Source organism: Antedon bifida, chromosome 2, assembly GCF_963402885.1.
Source record: "Antedon bifida chromosome 2, ecAntBifi1.1, whole genome shotgun sequence".
Lineage (NCBI taxonomy): Eukaryota > Metazoa > Echinodermata > Crinoidea > Comatulida > Antedonidae > Antedon > Antedon bifida.
In genome coordinates, this window is record NC_136227.1 from 18,537,550 (window position 1) to 18,554,094 (window position 16,545).

Consider the following 16,545-nt stretch of genomic DNA (forward strand, 5'->3'; position numbering starts at 1 on the left):
GAACCTCGCGATAGAATGACGTTACCTTTACCTCGCACAAGAGATGCCACAATCTGGAGAAGATCGTTTGCTGCTCAGGCACCAGATGATAAAGAGGTTGATGCCATGTACTTGGAAATACAAAGTAATCATTACATTTATGCTGCCACAAGTAGATGTAATACAATGCGGTAACACTTTCCGCATACATTTCTATCTCATATAATGTGTCAACAGCAATACTTATTTCTGGTGAAATAATCTGTTTATGTAACGTTGTTTGAGAACGTGAAACACAACCACCAATTCATTTGGACATTGCCCATTGATAAATAATATAATAACTATATTCATTGCCGTTTCCATTGTAACGTTGCTTTGCGAAAACTACTACTACTACTTTCGAAGTACAGTAAGTAACTATTGATCTAGAGGACTGTAGCCATCCTAAAAATCAAGAATATTAATCAAGATGCTATTAACAGTGCTTAGTTATATTTTTCTGTTTTTTAACATTACGAATTGTCTTGTGTTTGACAAACAACCATCAAATTCAACTGTGAAAGCTAAAGGAGCAGTTTTGTTAATTTGCATTGTAGAATTTGATACAACGATTACAAGCCAGTACAAACTTAAATGGAAGAAAGATGGAGAATACATTGCAATTAACGACGTTGTACGAGAGGATTTGAAAACATCGCAAAACTTTATTGTCACAATAAATGAAGATAATATGCAAATTATTTACAATATTTTTTTCTATGGGGTTTTGAATAGCGATCGGGGATTTTACCAATGTGATTTATTTGAAAATAGCAGTCTTGTACTGGAGTCAAATAAAGCATTTTTAGATGTAATACAAATTCCTGATGATAAATATCCATTATGTACAGAATCTAAAGACGTTTACACAGAAGGTGATGACGTCATGCTTTTCTGCGTTTCTGAGTATACAGAACCTCCGGTAACGTTACGATGGAATGATGGCGCTACACATGTTGTTGAAATAGTTGATGGAGAAAGTGCAAGATTACAAAAGAGATTAATTGCTAATCCTGATTTAAATGGATATAAATCTGTGTGTTCAATGTCAAATGAACACATTCCTGATCTTAATAGAAATTGTACAACGCAACCACTGACAATATATTACAAACCAAGAGTTAGTATTCCTCAAACAGGTTTGATATCTGCTGGTAAGCAAGCTTTCTTTATTTGTGACACTACCGCTAATCCTGCAGTTACTATTTATACATGGTTAACTCTTCCCCCACTCGACAAAACTGAATACAACATTGATAATACTGGACACATATTAATGTTGTATAATCCCACAATGAAACAGGATGGAACTATAATCACGTGCACAGCTGAAAATAAAATTGGAAGTTCATCAACAAGTGTTACGTTAACGATACAATCTGATACACAAAACGATGTTACAGTTTCAACAGCTAAAGATTCTGTAATCATTGATTATAATGAAAATAATCAATCACGTGGAAATAACACTGTAAATAAAGAAACATCTACAGGATTATCTACTGACGTCATCGTCATTATAATTGTTGCCTGTGTAGTCTTATTAGTAATCATCATTATGATTCCAGTTTATTATTATTGTTTATGTTCAAGAAACATCACAACAAATCAAACTACAACAATAGTACATCAACCTGAAGTGTACTTTGAACCTCGCGATAGAATGACGTTACCTTTACCTCGCACAAGAGATGCCGCAATCTGGAGAAGATCATTTGCTGCTCAGGCACCAGACGATAAAGAGGTTGATGCAATGTACTTGGAAATACAAAGTAATCATTACATCTATGCTGCCACAAGTAGATGTAATACAATGAGATAGTACAGTACATTTAGGAGGATATGTGAAGTGATATTTCAATATTCTTATAAAAATAGCACTTTCTAATGATCTGTAAGTTCTGAAAGAAAACGGTTTTTTGCCAAACAAGAAACATAAGATTAAATTGTATAGGACATTACGGATAACTGTGTAATCATCAGTAGGTAGATAGTTTGCTGAATGTTTTTATATTGAAGGTAGTCGTTAAAGAGAAATGTTGTCTTTAATACCGTACGTGCTGGAAGATGCTGATTACAAAGAGTTTGTAACACTTTAAGTTGCCAATTTAATCAGGATGAACCGTGTTTTTATTGCTATTTTCGGCTACTTATTTAATCTTGTTATTTGTCTGCAGTTTGATGGACACCCTTTTAACATCACGGCTAACGTAAAAGAAACAGATTCACTTGTTTGCAGTTTGAACTTACACAATTTTGACACACACAACTATGAGATGAAGTGGAAGAAAAATGAGGAATACATAGCTACGAACGGAAATGTACGAAAAGACATTAATGATAAGAGTCATTTTGTAGTGACAATTAACAAAATTAATAACCAAATTAAATTCATTCTTATGTTCATAAGTATTTGGAATAGTGATCGTGGATTTTATCAGTGTGACGTTTTTAAAAATGGCACTCTTGTATTAAAGTCAAATAAAGCATTTTTAGATGTAATACAAATTCCTGGCGATGAATACCCGTTGTGTACAGCATCAAAAGATATTTACACAGAAGGTGATGACGTCATGTTTTTCTGCGTTTCTGAGTATACAGAACCGCCAGTAACATTACGATGGAATGATGGCGCTACTCATGTTGTTGAAATAGTTTATGGAAAAACTGCAAGATTACAAAAGAGATTAATTGCTAATCCTGATTTAAATGGATATAAAGCTGTGTGTTCAATGACAAATGAACACATTCCTGATCTTAATAGAAATTGTACAACGCAACCACTGACAATATATTACAAACCAAGAGTTAGTATTCCTCAAACAGGTTTGATATCTGCTGGTAAGCAAGCTTTCTTTATTTGTGACACTACCGCTAATCCTGCAGTTACTCGTTATACATGGTCAACTCTTCCCCCACTCGACAACAAAGAATACAACATTGATAATACTGGACACATATTAATGTTGTATAATCCCACAATGAAACAGGATGGAACTATAATCACGTGCACAGTTGAAAATCAAATTGGAAGTTCATCAACAAGTGTTACGTTAACGATACAATCTGATACACAAAACGATGTTACAGTTTCAACAGCTAAAGGCTCTGTAATTATTGATTATAATGAAAATAATAAATCACGTGGTAATAACACTGCAAGTAACGAAATATCTCCAGGATTATCTACTGACGTCATCGTCATTATCATCGTTGCCTGTGTAGTCTTATTAGTAATCTTCGTTATGATTCCAGTTTATTATTATTGTTTATGTTCAAGAAACATCACAACAAATCAAACTACAACAATAGTACATCAACCTGAAGTGTACTTTGAACCTCGCGATAGAATGACGTTACCTTTACCTCGCACAAGAGATGCCACAATCTGGAGAAGATCGTTTGCTGCTCAGGCACCAGATGATAAAGAGGTTGATGCCATGTACTTGGAAATACAAAGTAATCATTACATTTATGCTGCCACAAGTAGATGTAATACAATGCGGTAACACTTTCCGCATACATTTCTATCTCATATAATGTGTCAACAGCAATACTTATTTCTGGTGAAATAATCTGTTTATGTAACGTTGTTTGAGAACGTGAAACACAACCACCAATTCATTTGGACATTGCCCATTGATAAATAATATAATAACTATATTCATTGCCGTTTCCATTGTAACGTTGCTTTGCGAAAACTACTACTACTACTTTCGAAGTACAGTAAGTAACTATTGATCTAGAGGACTGTAGCCATCCTAAAAATCAAGAATATTAATCAAGATGCTATTAACAGTGCTTAGTTATATTTTTCTGTTTTTTAACATTACGAATTGTCTTGTGTTTGACAAACAACCATCAAATTCAACTGTGAAAGCTAAAGGAGCAGTTTTGTTAATTTGCATTGTAGAATTTGATACAACGATTACAAGCCAGTACAAACTTAAATGGAAGAAAGATGGAGAATACATTGCAATTAACGACGTTGTACGAGAGGATTTGAAAACATCGCAAAACTTTATTGTCACAATAAATGAAGATAATATGCAAATTATTTACAATATTTTTTTCTATGGGGTTTTGAATAGCGATCGGGGATTTTACCAATGTGATTTATTTGAAAATAGCAGTCTTGTACTGGAGTCAAATAAAGCATTTTTAGATGTAATACAAATTCCTGATGATAAATATCCATTATGTACAGAATCTAAAGACGTTTACACAGAAGGTGATGACGTCATGCTTTTCTGCGTTTCTGAGTATACAGAACCTCCGGTAACGTTACGATGGAATGATGGCGCTACACATGTTGTTGAAATAGTTGATGGAGAAAGTGCAAGATTACAAAAGAGATTAATTGCTAATCCTGATTTAAATGGATATAAATCTGTGTGTTCAATGTCAAATGAACACATTCCTGATCTTAATAGAAATTGTACAACGCAACCACTGACAATATATTACAAACCAAGAGTTAGTATTCCTCAAACAGGTTTGATATCTGCTGGTAAGCAAGCTTTCTTTATTTGTGACACTACCGCTAATCCTGCAGTTACTATTTATACATGGTTAACTCTTCCCCCACTCGACAAAACTGAATACAACATTGATAATACTGGACACATATTAATGTTGTATAATCCCACAATGAAACAGGATGGAACTATAATCACGTGCACAGCTGAAAATAAAATTGGAAGTTCATCAACAAGTGTTACGTTAACGATACAATCTGATACACAAAACGATGTTACAGTTTCAACAGCTAAAGATTCTGTAATCATTGATTATAATGAAAATAATCAATCACGTGGAAATAACACTGTAAATAAAGAAACATCTACAGGATTATCTACTGACGTCATCGTCATTATAATTGTTGCCTGTGTAGTCTTATTAGTAATCATCATTATGATTCCAGTTTATTATTATTGTTTATGTTCAAGAAACATCACAACAAATCAAACTACAACAATAGTACATCAACCTGAAGTGTACTTTGAACCTCGCGATAGAATGACGTTACCTTTACCTCGCACAAGAGATGCCGCAATCTGGAGAAGATCATTTGCTGCTCAGGCACCAGACGATAAAGAGGTTGATGCAATGTACTTGGAAATACAAAGTAATCATTACATCTATGCTGCCACAAGTAGATGTAATACAATGAGATAGTACAGTACATTTAGGAGGATATGTGAAGTGATATTTCAATATTCTTATAAAAATAGCACTTTCTAATGATCTGTAAGTTCTGAAAGAAAACGGTTTTTTGCCAAACAAGAAACATAAGATTAAATTGTATAGGACATTACGGATAACTGTGTAATCATCAGTAGGTAGATAGTTTGCTGAATGTTTTTATATTGAAGGTAGTCGTTAAAGAGAAATGTTGTCTTTAATACCGTACGTGCTGGAAGATGCTGATTACAAAGAGTTTGTAACACTTTAAGTTGCCAATTTAATCAGGATGAACCGTGTTTTTATTGCTATTTTCGGCTACTTATTTAATCTTGTTATTTGTCTGCAGTTTGATGGACACCCTTTTAACATCACGGCTAACGTAAAAGAAACAGATTCACTTGTTTGCAGTTTGAACTTACACAATTTTGACACACACAACTATGAGATGAAGTGGAAGAAAAATGAGGAATACATAGCTACGAACGGAAATGTACGAAAAGACATTAATGATAAGAGTCATTTTGTAGTGACAATTAACAAAATTAATAACCAAATTAAATTCATTCTTATGTTCATAAGTATTTGGAATAGTGATCGTGGATTTTATCAGTGTGACGTTTTTAAAAATGGCACTCTTGTATTAAAGTCAAATAAAGCATTTTTAGATGTAATACAAATTCCTGGCGATGAATACCCGTTGTGTACAGCATCAAAAGATATTTACACAGAAGGTGATGACGTCATGTTTTTCTGCGTTTCTGAGTATACAGAACCGCCAGTAACATTACGATGGAATGATGGCGCTACTCATGTTGTTGAAATAGTTTATGGAAAAACTGCAAGATTACAAAAGAGATTAATTGCTAATCCTGATTTAAATGGATATAAAGCTGTGTGTTCAATGACAAATGAACACATTCCTGATCTTAATAGAAATTGTACAACGCAACCACTGACAATATATTACAAACCAAGAGTTAGTATTCCTCAAACAGGTTTGATATCTGCTGGTAAGCAAGCTTTCTTTATTTGTGACACTACCGCTAATCCTGCAGTTACCATTTATACATGGTTAACTCTTCCACCACTGGACAAAACTGAATACAACATTGATAATACTGGACACATATTAATGTTGTATAATCCCACAATGAAACAGGATGGAACTGTGGTCAAGTGTACAGCTGAAAATCGAATTGGAAGTTCATCAACGAGTGTTACGTTAACGATACAATCTGATACACAAAATGATGTTACAGTTACATCAGCTGAAGATTCTGTAATTATTGATTATAATGAAATTAATAAATCACGTGGAAATAACACTGTAAATAAAGAAACATCTACAGGATTATCTACTGACGTCATCGTCATTATCATTGTTGCCTGTGTAGTTTTATTAGTAATCATCGTTATGATTCCAGTTTATTATTATTGTTTATGTTCAAGAAACATCACAACAAATCAAACTACAACAATAGTACATCAACCTGAAGTGTACTTTGAACCTCGCGATAGAATGACGTTACCTTTACCTCGCACAAGAGATGCCACAATCTGGAGAAGATCGTTTGCTGCTCAGGCACCAGATGATAAAGAGGTTGATGCCATGTACTTAGAAATACAAAGTAATCATTACATATATGCTGCCACAAGTAGATCTAACACAATGAGATAAGGTTCATTCAATATATTACATTTTTCAGACAGTATAACCTTAACTTTCACAATGTTTATGTATAAATTAATATGGTACTACCTGTAGAAGTAGATAATATTATAATGAGAAATAATATCTTTTTAAATTTTCCTATCATTTACGAAGAGTTATGCCTAATTCAATAACGTAACATATTCCAGCAATCAGTAAAGTAAAAAGTCTCGTAAATCATTTTGCAAGTCTATCATACTTTTACATAAGTAAGATTTATGAAAGGTGACACTGATGTAGATTCGCAGATTCTTACTTTATTTAATTTTATAAGTTTCTTCAAAACGAGTACCAAAATCATATATTTGTCTGGACATGTCTCTCTAAAATTATAAATTCGTAGTCGTTTGCTGTTCATTTTAGGAATATTATCAAAGATTGTTTCGAGACATCATAGTGTGTAAAACATCTTTTCTAATACTGCTAATATCATAAATAATGAAGATTTTTGTAGTATTGTTTGAAGTAGTATTGTTTCAACTTGCACGGTGTATGTCTTTCGATTACCATCCTAGAAACTCTACATCTAACGTAAAAGAAACTAGCTCGTTAATTTGTATTTTAAAAACACAACCTAGTCTTGAATACCAATACAAGATAAGATGGAAGAAAAATGACAATGGATATATTGCCACTGAAGATAAAATAAGAGAAGATTTGGAAAACTCAAATCATTTTTTTGTAGATGTAAGTAGAAACATCGGGACTATTACGTATAATCTGATATTCATAAGTATTTGGAATAATGATCGTGGATTTTATCAATGTGACGTATTTGAAAATAATACTCTCGTACTTGAGTCAAATAAAGCATTTTTTGATGTAATACAAATTCCTGGAGATAAATACCCATTATGCACTGCATCTAAGGATGTTTACACAGAAGGTGATGACGTCATGCTTTTCTGCGCATCTGAGTATACAGAACCGCCAGTAACATTACGATGGAATGATGGCGCTACACATGTTGTTGAAATAGTTGATGGAGAAACCGCAAGATTACAAAAGAGATTAATTGCTAAACCTGATTTAAATGGATATAAAGTTGTATGTTCAATGACAAATGTACAAATTCCTTATCTTAATAGAAATTGTACAACGCAACCACTGACAATATATTACAAACCAAGAGTTAGCATTCCTCAAACAGGTTTGATATCTGCTGGTAAGCAAGCTTTCTTCATTTGTGACACTACCGCTAACCCTGCAGTTACTCGTTATACATGGTTAACTCTTCCACCACTCGACAAAACTGAATACGACATTGATAATACTGGACACATATTAATGTTGTATAATCCCACAATGAAACAGGATGGAACTGTAATCACGTGCACAGCTGAAAATCAAATTGGAAGTTCATCAAAGAGTGTTACGTTAACGATACAATCTGATACACAAAACGATGTTACAGTTAAATCAGCTAAAGATTCTGTAATTATTGGTGATAATGAAAATAATAAATCACGTGGAAATGACACATTAAAAAAAGAAACGTCGTCAGGATTATCTACTGACGTCATCGTCATTATCATTGTGGCCTGTGTAGTTTTATTAGTAATCATCGTTATGATTCCAGTTTATTATTATTGTTTATGTTCAAGAAACATCACAACAAATCAAACTACAACTATAGTTCATCAACCTGAAGTGTACTTTGAACCTCGCGATAGAATGACGTTACCTTTACCTCGCACAAGAGATGCCACAATCTGGAGAAGATCATTTGCTGCTCAAGCACCAGATGATAAAGAGGTTGATGCCATGTAATTGGAAATACAAAGTAATCATTACATATATGCTGCCACAAGTAGATGTAACACAATGAGATAATACGTTATTATGAACTTCAATTGGTATGCTATTTCTGTTGAAAAATACCATTTCTGTAAAACGTTAAACACAATTTTTATTTTATATGGACATTTATCTAACTTAAACCTATTGTAATAACTGTGCCGATGTGTTTTCAAACGTTGTAAGAAAATGTCTGCTTTGATGGCTATACTGTATTGCAATATATTACATCTGTAATGCATTCATTGTATAAGAGTTTACATTGATCTTATAGACTAAAGTAGTCAAGATGCTATTGTTAATGATAATTACATTTTTGCTTCGTTCTTCAAATTCTCTTGTATTTTATAAACAACCATTGAATGTAACAATTAAAGCAATGGGAACAGTTTCGCTAACTTGTATTGCTGAATATGAGACAAACAATAAAAGACAATATGATATAAAATGGAAGAAAGACGAAGAATATATAGCCACTAATGGGGACATTCGAGATGACCTAGTAGATACCAGTCATTTTATTGTCACTGTAAGTAGAAGCATTTCGGAAATAACTTTCAACCTTGTGTTCATTAGTGTATGGAACAGTGATCGTGGAATTTACCAATGCGACATATTTGAAAGTAACGTCGTTGTACTTGAGTCAAATAAAGCATTTTTAGATGTAATACAAATTCCTGATGATAAATATCCATTATGTACAGAATCGAAAGATGTTTACACAGAAGGTGATGACGTCATGCTTTTCTGCGTTTCTGAGTATACAGAACCTCCAGTAACGTTACGTTGGAATGATGGCGCTACACATGTGGTTGAAATAGTTGATGGAGAAAGTGCAAGATTACAAAAGAGATTAATTGCTAATCCTGAATTACATGGATATAAAGATGTATGTTCAATGACAAATGTACAAATTTCTGATCTTAATAGAAATTGTACAACGCAACCACTGACAATATATTACAAACCAAGAGTTAGTATTCCTCAAACAGGTTTGATATCTGCTGGTAAGCAAGCTTTCTTTATTTGTGACACTACCGCTAATCCTGCAGTTACTCGTTATACATGGTTAACTCTTCCACCACTCGACAACAAAGAATACAACATTGATAATACTGGACACATATTAATGTTGTATAATCCCACAATGAAACATGATGGAACTATAATCACGTGCACAGCTGAAAATCAAATTGGAAGTTCATCAACAAGTGTTACGTTAACGATAAAATCCGATACACAAAACGATGTTACAGTTAAATCAACTAAAGATTCTGTAATTATTGATTATAATGAAAATAATAAATCACTTGGTAATAACACTGCAAGTAACGAAATATCTCCAGGATTATCTACTGACGTCATCGTCATTATCATTGTTGCCTGTGTAGTCTTATTAGTAATCATCGTTATGATTCCAGTTTATTATTATTGTTTATGTTCAAGAAACATCACAACGAATCAAACTACAACAATAGTACATCAACCTGAAGTGTACTTTGAACCTCGCGATAGAATGACGTTACCTTTACCTCGCACAAGAGATGCCGCAATCTGGAGAAGATCATTTGCTGCTCAGGCACCAGACGATAAAGAGGTTGATGCAATGTACTTGGAAATACAAAGTAATCATTACATCTATGCTGCGACAAGTAGATCTAATACAATGAGATAATGCTTCAATTTCTATACTAAGATTTTGTAGAATTATTCTTTATCATCTTCTCATCTGCTGTTTATACGTATTGTCTCAAAGTACTCAAACACAATGAGATAGAACGTTCAAGAGGAATTGTGATATTTCAATATTCTTAAACAAATAACACTTTCTAATGATCTTTGAATTCTGCAAGAAACGGTTTTGTCAAAACGCGAAACATAAAATTGAATATTATAGGACATTTTGGAAAGCTGTGTAATGGAGTCAAGTACGTATAGTTTGTTAAATATTTTTTCATTGAGGGTAGTCATTAAAGAAGCGTTTGTCTTTAATACGTTATGTGCTGGAAGGTGTTTATTCAAGAAGATTTGTAACACTTTAAATTGCCAATTCAGCCAGGATGAAACGTATTTGTATTACTATTTTCAGCTACTTCTTTAATGTAGTTAATAGTCTACAGTTTGATGAACATCCTTTTAACATCACGGCTAACGTAAAAGAGACAGTTTCGCTTGTTTGTATTATAGAACTTAAAGGTTCTGATAAAAGCAATTATGATTTGAAATGGAAGAAAAATAAGGAATACATAGCTACAAACGGAAATTTACGAGAAGACATTGACGATAAACGCCATTTTGTAGTGACTATTAACAGAATCAATAACCGAATTAAATTTGATCTGATATTCATAAGTATTTGGAATAGTGATCGTGAATTTTATCAATGTGACGTATTTGAAAATGATATTCTTGTACTTGAGTCAAATAAAGCATTTTTTGACGTAATACAAATTCCTGGAGATAAATACCCATCATGTACAGAATCTAAGGATGTTTACACAGAAGGTGATGACGTCATGCTTTTCTGTATTTCTGAGTATACAGAACCGCCAGTAACATTACGATGGAATGATGGCGCTACACATGTTGTTGAAATAGTTGATGGAGAAACTGCAAGATTACAAAAGAGGTTAATTGCTAATCCTGATTTAAATGGATATAAAGCTGTGTGTTCAATGACAAGTGAACACATTCCTGATCTTAATAGAAATTGTACAACGCAACCACTGACAATATATTACAAACCAAGAGTTAGCATTCCTCAAACAGGTTTGATATCTGCTGGTAAGCAAGCTTTCTTTATTTGTGACACTACCGCTAATCCTGCAGTTACCATTTATACATGGTTAACTCTTCCACCACTCGACAAAACTGAATACAACATTGATAATACTGGACACATATTAATGTTGTATAATCCCACAATGAAACAGGATGGAACTATAATCACGTGCACAGCTGAAAATCGAATTGGAAGTTCATCAACAAGTGTTACGTTAACGATACAATATAATACACAAAACGATGTTACAGTTACATCAGCTCAAGATTCTGTAATTATTGATTATAATGAAAATAATAAATCACGTGAAAATGACACATTAAATAAAGAAACATCTACAAGATTATCTACTGACGTCATCGTCATTATCATTGTTGCTTGTGTAGTCTTATTAGTAATCATCGTTATGATTCCAGTTTATTATTATTGTTTATGTTCAAGAAACATCACAACAAATCAAACTACAACAATAGTACATCAACCTGAAGTGTACTTTGAACCTCGTGATAGAATGACGTTACCTTTACCTCGCACAAGAGATGCCGCAATCTGGAGAAGATCATTTGCTGCCCAAGCACCAGATGATAAAGAGGTTGATGCCATGTATTTAGAAATACAAAGTAATCATTACATATACGCTGCCACAAGTAGATCTAATACAATAAGGTAACATTTTCTCGCATACATTTCCATCTCATATATTATGAAACAGAAATGCTTAATTCGGGTTATACAATTTGTTTTAGTAGGTTTCCTTTAAACGCGAAACATAACCATCAATTTGTTTGGACATATACCACTGATGTATTAACGTTAAATATCTGCATTATTGAAAAGTAATGTTCCTTTTGGAGAACAATATATTTTTTCGAAATGTAGTAAATAATAATTTATCTGGAAGAATGTAACTTAAAAAATCGAGTTTATTAATCAAAATGTTATCAATATTGTGTACTACTATTGTCCTTTTTGTGAATTTTACGAATTGTCTTCTATTTGACGGACATCCATCAAATTCAACAGTAAGAGCAAAAAGAGCAGCTTCGTTAATTTGCATTGTAGAATTTGATACAACCTTTACAAGCCAGTACAAACTTAAATGGAAGAAAGATGGAGAATACATTGCCACTGGCGACATTGTACGAGAGGATTTGAAAATACAACACAACTTTATTGTCACTATAAATGAAGATAATAATAGGCCTAAGCGGATTATTTACAATATTTTTTTCTATAGCGTTTTGAATAGCGATCGGGGATTTTATCAGTGTGACGTATTTGGAAATAATAGTCTTTTACTAGAATCAGATAAAGCATTTTTAAATGTATTACAAATTCCTCATGATAAATACCCATTATGTACGTCATATAAGGATGTTTACACAGAAGGTGATGACGTCATGCTTTTCTGCGCTTCTGAGTATACAGAACCTCCAGTAACATTACGATGGAATGATGGCGTTACACATGTTGTTGAAATAGTTGATGGAGAAACTGCAAGATTACAAAAGAGATTAATTGCTAATCCTGATTTAAATGGATATAAAGCTGTGTGTTCAATGACAAATGTACAAATTCCTGATCTTAATAGAAATTGTACAACGCAACCACTGACAATATATTACAAACCAAGAGTTAGCATTCCTCAAACAGGTTTGATATCTGCTGGTAAGCAAGCTTTCTTTATTTGTGACACTACCGCTAATCCTGCAGTTACTCGTTATACATGGTTACCTCTTCCCCCACTGGACAACAAAGAATACAACATTGATAATACTGGACACATATTAATGTTGTATAATCCCACAATAAAGCATGATGGAACTGTAATCACGTGCACAGCTGAAAATCAAATTGGAAGTTCATCAACAAGTGTTACGTTAATGATACAATCTGATACACGAAACGATGTTACAGTTAAATCACAAACTAAAGATTCTGTAATTATTGACGTTAATGAAAATAATAAATCACATGGAAATGATACATTAAATAAAGAAACATCTTCAGGATTATCTACTGACGTCATCGTCATTATCACTGTTGCTTGTGTAGTCTTATTAGTAATCATCGTTATGATTCCAGTTTATTATTATTGTTTATGTTCAAGAAACATCACAAGAAATCAAACTACAACAATAGTACATCAACCTGAAGTGTACTTTGAACCTCGCGATAGAATGACGTTACCTTTACCTCGCACAAGAGATGCCACAATCTGGAGAAGATCATTTGCTGCTCAGGCACCAGATGATAAAGAGGTTGATGCCATGTACTTGGAAATACAGAGTAATCATTACATATATGCTGCCACAAGTAGATCTAATACAATGAGATAATGCTTCAATTTCTATACTAAGATTTTGTAGAATTATGCTTTATCATCTTCTCATCTGCTGTTCATACGTATTGTCTCACTCTACAAGAATCGCCTGGAACTTGAATCATATTAGATTACCAGCAAAACTCTCAGTAATCGTTAGTACAGCTTAGTTCTACTAATTCTCCGACGCAAAATATGTAATTAAATAAACAAATGTGTTCAGCGGAAATAATAAAATTGTGCTCAGCGAAAGTAATATAGTGCTTGTGTTAAGACGGCTATGAAGTGAATGCCTTCCCTGGAACACAATAACCCAACACCTAATACTAACGAGGTTGACTGTCACTCGTTAAATACAAATCTACCCTAAGGAGATCATAACTAATAAACTAATTTAAGTGAAACCCATTGACACGAATGTTTCTTCCTTGGTACTGTTGACTCGGAAGAATTTATTGTAATTAAATCGTCAATAGTTTTTGTTTAGATAATAATGAAGAATGTGAAACAACGGATGAATTCAAACACAAATGAATAAGACGAAGAATAATATCTCCTTTTGAGGTGACCCAACAAAAATATTGTAACTGAGGCTCTGAGAGTCTGATAATAAAAGTGTGATTGTGAAGCTACCAATCTAATGTATTTGAAAATAACACTAAACTGGAGTGATGTCTCTGCAGCAGCACAAGGTGAATTCATATTCCATTCTTCCCCATCTTCCTTCTTACAGTTTTATATAAAAAATAAATCATCAACTGCAGACAAATAATTTAGTATTTTTTATTGTAGAGAAAAATAACTGTAACGTCATTCCTATATATTTATTATATGTAATATGATTTTCTTTCACAGTATGATGTGCATAAAATATTAATATATGATATACAGAATATAAAATATAGAAACGTTATAAGTATTAAGTATTATTATTATTATCTTCAATCATTATTGAGGTTATGTGATTTATTTTTAAATTGTTTGGCCAATGTATTGATAAAATATATCCTAATAAAAGTAATTTGGCTAACGAGATACTAAAAATATTAAAGAAATGTAATTTAATATTATGTTAATAATTGTTTTTGATATATGTTTCTACTATTAATTAATTAATATTAAGTAGTTAAGTAAATTTTGTGATAAATTTAATCTACAATATTTTCATTAAATGATGATAGTGAAAATTGTAAATATTTGTAATTGTTTTATAATAATATTACATAGCCTAATGTAAACACTAGAACGTGATTGGTTGAAAAAATAGACAGTACTAAGTTTATCTGCGACAAATAATCTCTAACGATTCTAATACTGTATATTGTGACGTACTTTATCGTGTGTTCAGAGCTATAGTCAGTAGTTTTGCTTTATATCTAGGCTTAAGCTCTACACCACATAATATGATTACGCAAGTGCATAAACTTATGACATTAAAACGTTGTGGAGAACTAATCGTCGCAGATTTAAAGCTCTGTCTACACTATCAAACTAGTTTGACAACAGAATTGGGATGCGCCCAAATATAGTAGTGATATGACGTCGTCGTGTCTATGTATAGACACATCACATGAAGTTCGATAGTGTAGAAAGAGATTTAAACTAGTAATTTGACTAGAAATTTAGATTATTGTATTAATTTGCTCGCGTAGCACAGTTTAAACACATAAATTAGTATCTGTATCTTAATTAATGATGATGATGATAAAGTGATCTTTTAGTACAGTATAATTATTTTTATCTAATTGTGTCTTTTTATAATGTGTTTTTAGTCATTGTATTTACAACTGGGTCGTACTGTACAACACAATATCCGTGTAATGGGTGGATGTAAAAGGTATTAGAAAACATTATAGACTTTACACATCATGTATGAATTTGTGAAATAATTAAATTTAACAAAATAATAAAAAAAATATTGTAGTTAATTTGATTGAATTATCAATATCTGCAATATTTACAAGTTTCCGAGTGACTTCTATTGAGCTTAAGAGCAACCGTAAATGTTTCTCAAAACATTTCTTGAAAACAATAACATTGAACCACTGAGAGAACACATTCGAGATTTTTCGAAAACAGAGACCACCGTATAGAATATGGTCTCAGGTCTCTTCATAAAACGTGGCAGCATATTATTCAATAAAATTTGTGAATTATGGCAGAAATTATTTAATTTGGCAGAAAACCACTAATCAATCAGACCCAATAAAACTTCTCAATAACATATGTTCTATGGGGTGGTCTCTGTTTTTAGAAAATTCACAGACAAAATAAGGAATTTGTCAATATTTTATAAAAAAAATGTTTTTTTAATAGATTTTAGAGACTCCGCTAAAACCCCTCAATACTTAATGTGCTCTATGGAAGAGGTTTCTGTTTTATCCAGTTTAAAATGAAGGGGCATTTAATAGACATTATAAACACAATTGCGGTACATTTTGGATTTTGGCCGCCATCTTGGATTTGGAGAAAAAACCAGGGCGGTCCCTCAAGAGTATTTTAAATGCAGTTGATAGGATGACAAATCCCTTCTGACCTACAACCATTCAATAGAACGTTACCTTTTAACAAATTACAATGCTAATTATAGAGCATAATATAATAGTAATATACTGTAAAAGTATTTGCTTCCTTCAATTTTTATTTAAATGCGCAAGAGATTTACAAACAGAACACTTTAGGTGGTCCTGCTGGTGGTTATTGAGTCAGTTGCTATGGTTTATT

At 32.6% G+C, this 16,545-nt stretch overlaps 3 protein-coding genes across 3 annotated transcripts; all 3 read left to right on the plus strand.

Moving 5' to 3' along the window:
• The first annotated feature begins 7,349 nt into the window (after positions 1-7,349).
• On the plus strand, positions 7,350-8,689 carry LOC144835136 (uncharacterized). Its single transcript, XM_078690188.1, has one exon. It carries the CDS (start codon positions 7,358-7,360, stop codon positions 8,687-8,689), a length of 1,332 nt encoding a protein of 443 aa, XP_078546314.1. The 5' UTR covers positions 7,350-7,357.
• Positions 8,690-9,005: 316 nt separating this feature from the next.
• Positions 9,006-10,391, plus strand: LOC144835498 (cell adhesion molecule 2-like). Its single transcript, XM_078690582.1, has one exon. The coding sequence runs from the start codon at positions 9,006-9,008 to the stop codon at positions 10,389-10,391; it is 1,386 nt and encodes a 461-aa protein (XP_078546708.1).
• Positions 10,392-12,432: 2,041 nt separating this feature from the next.
• LOC144835127 (irregular chiasm C-roughest protein-like) lies at positions 12,433-15,739 on the plus strand. The gene is made up of 2 exons (XM_078690176.1): positions 12,433-14,036; positions 14,298-15,739. The coding sequence occupies exon 1, from the start codon at positions 12,434-12,436 to the stop codon at positions 13,835-13,837; it is 1,404 nt and encodes a 467-aa protein (XP_078546302.1). The 5' UTR covers position 12,433; the 3' UTR covers positions 13,838-14,036; positions 14,298-15,739.
• Positions 15,740-16,545: the final 806 nt, after the last annotated feature.

Excerpts from the sequence above, each read along its gene's own strand:
- LOC144835136 (XM_078690188.1), top strand. The coding sequence starts at position 7,358 with ATGAAGATTTTTGTAGTATTGTTTGAAGTAGTATTGTTTCAACTTGCA.
- LOC144835498 (XM_078690582.1), top strand. The coding sequence starts at position 9,006 with ATGCTATTGTTAATGATAATTACATTTTTGCTTCGTTCTTCAAATTCT.
- LOC144835127 (XM_078690176.1), top strand. The coding sequence starts at position 12,434 with ATGTTATCAATATTGTGTACTACTATTGTCCTTTTTGTGAATTTTACG.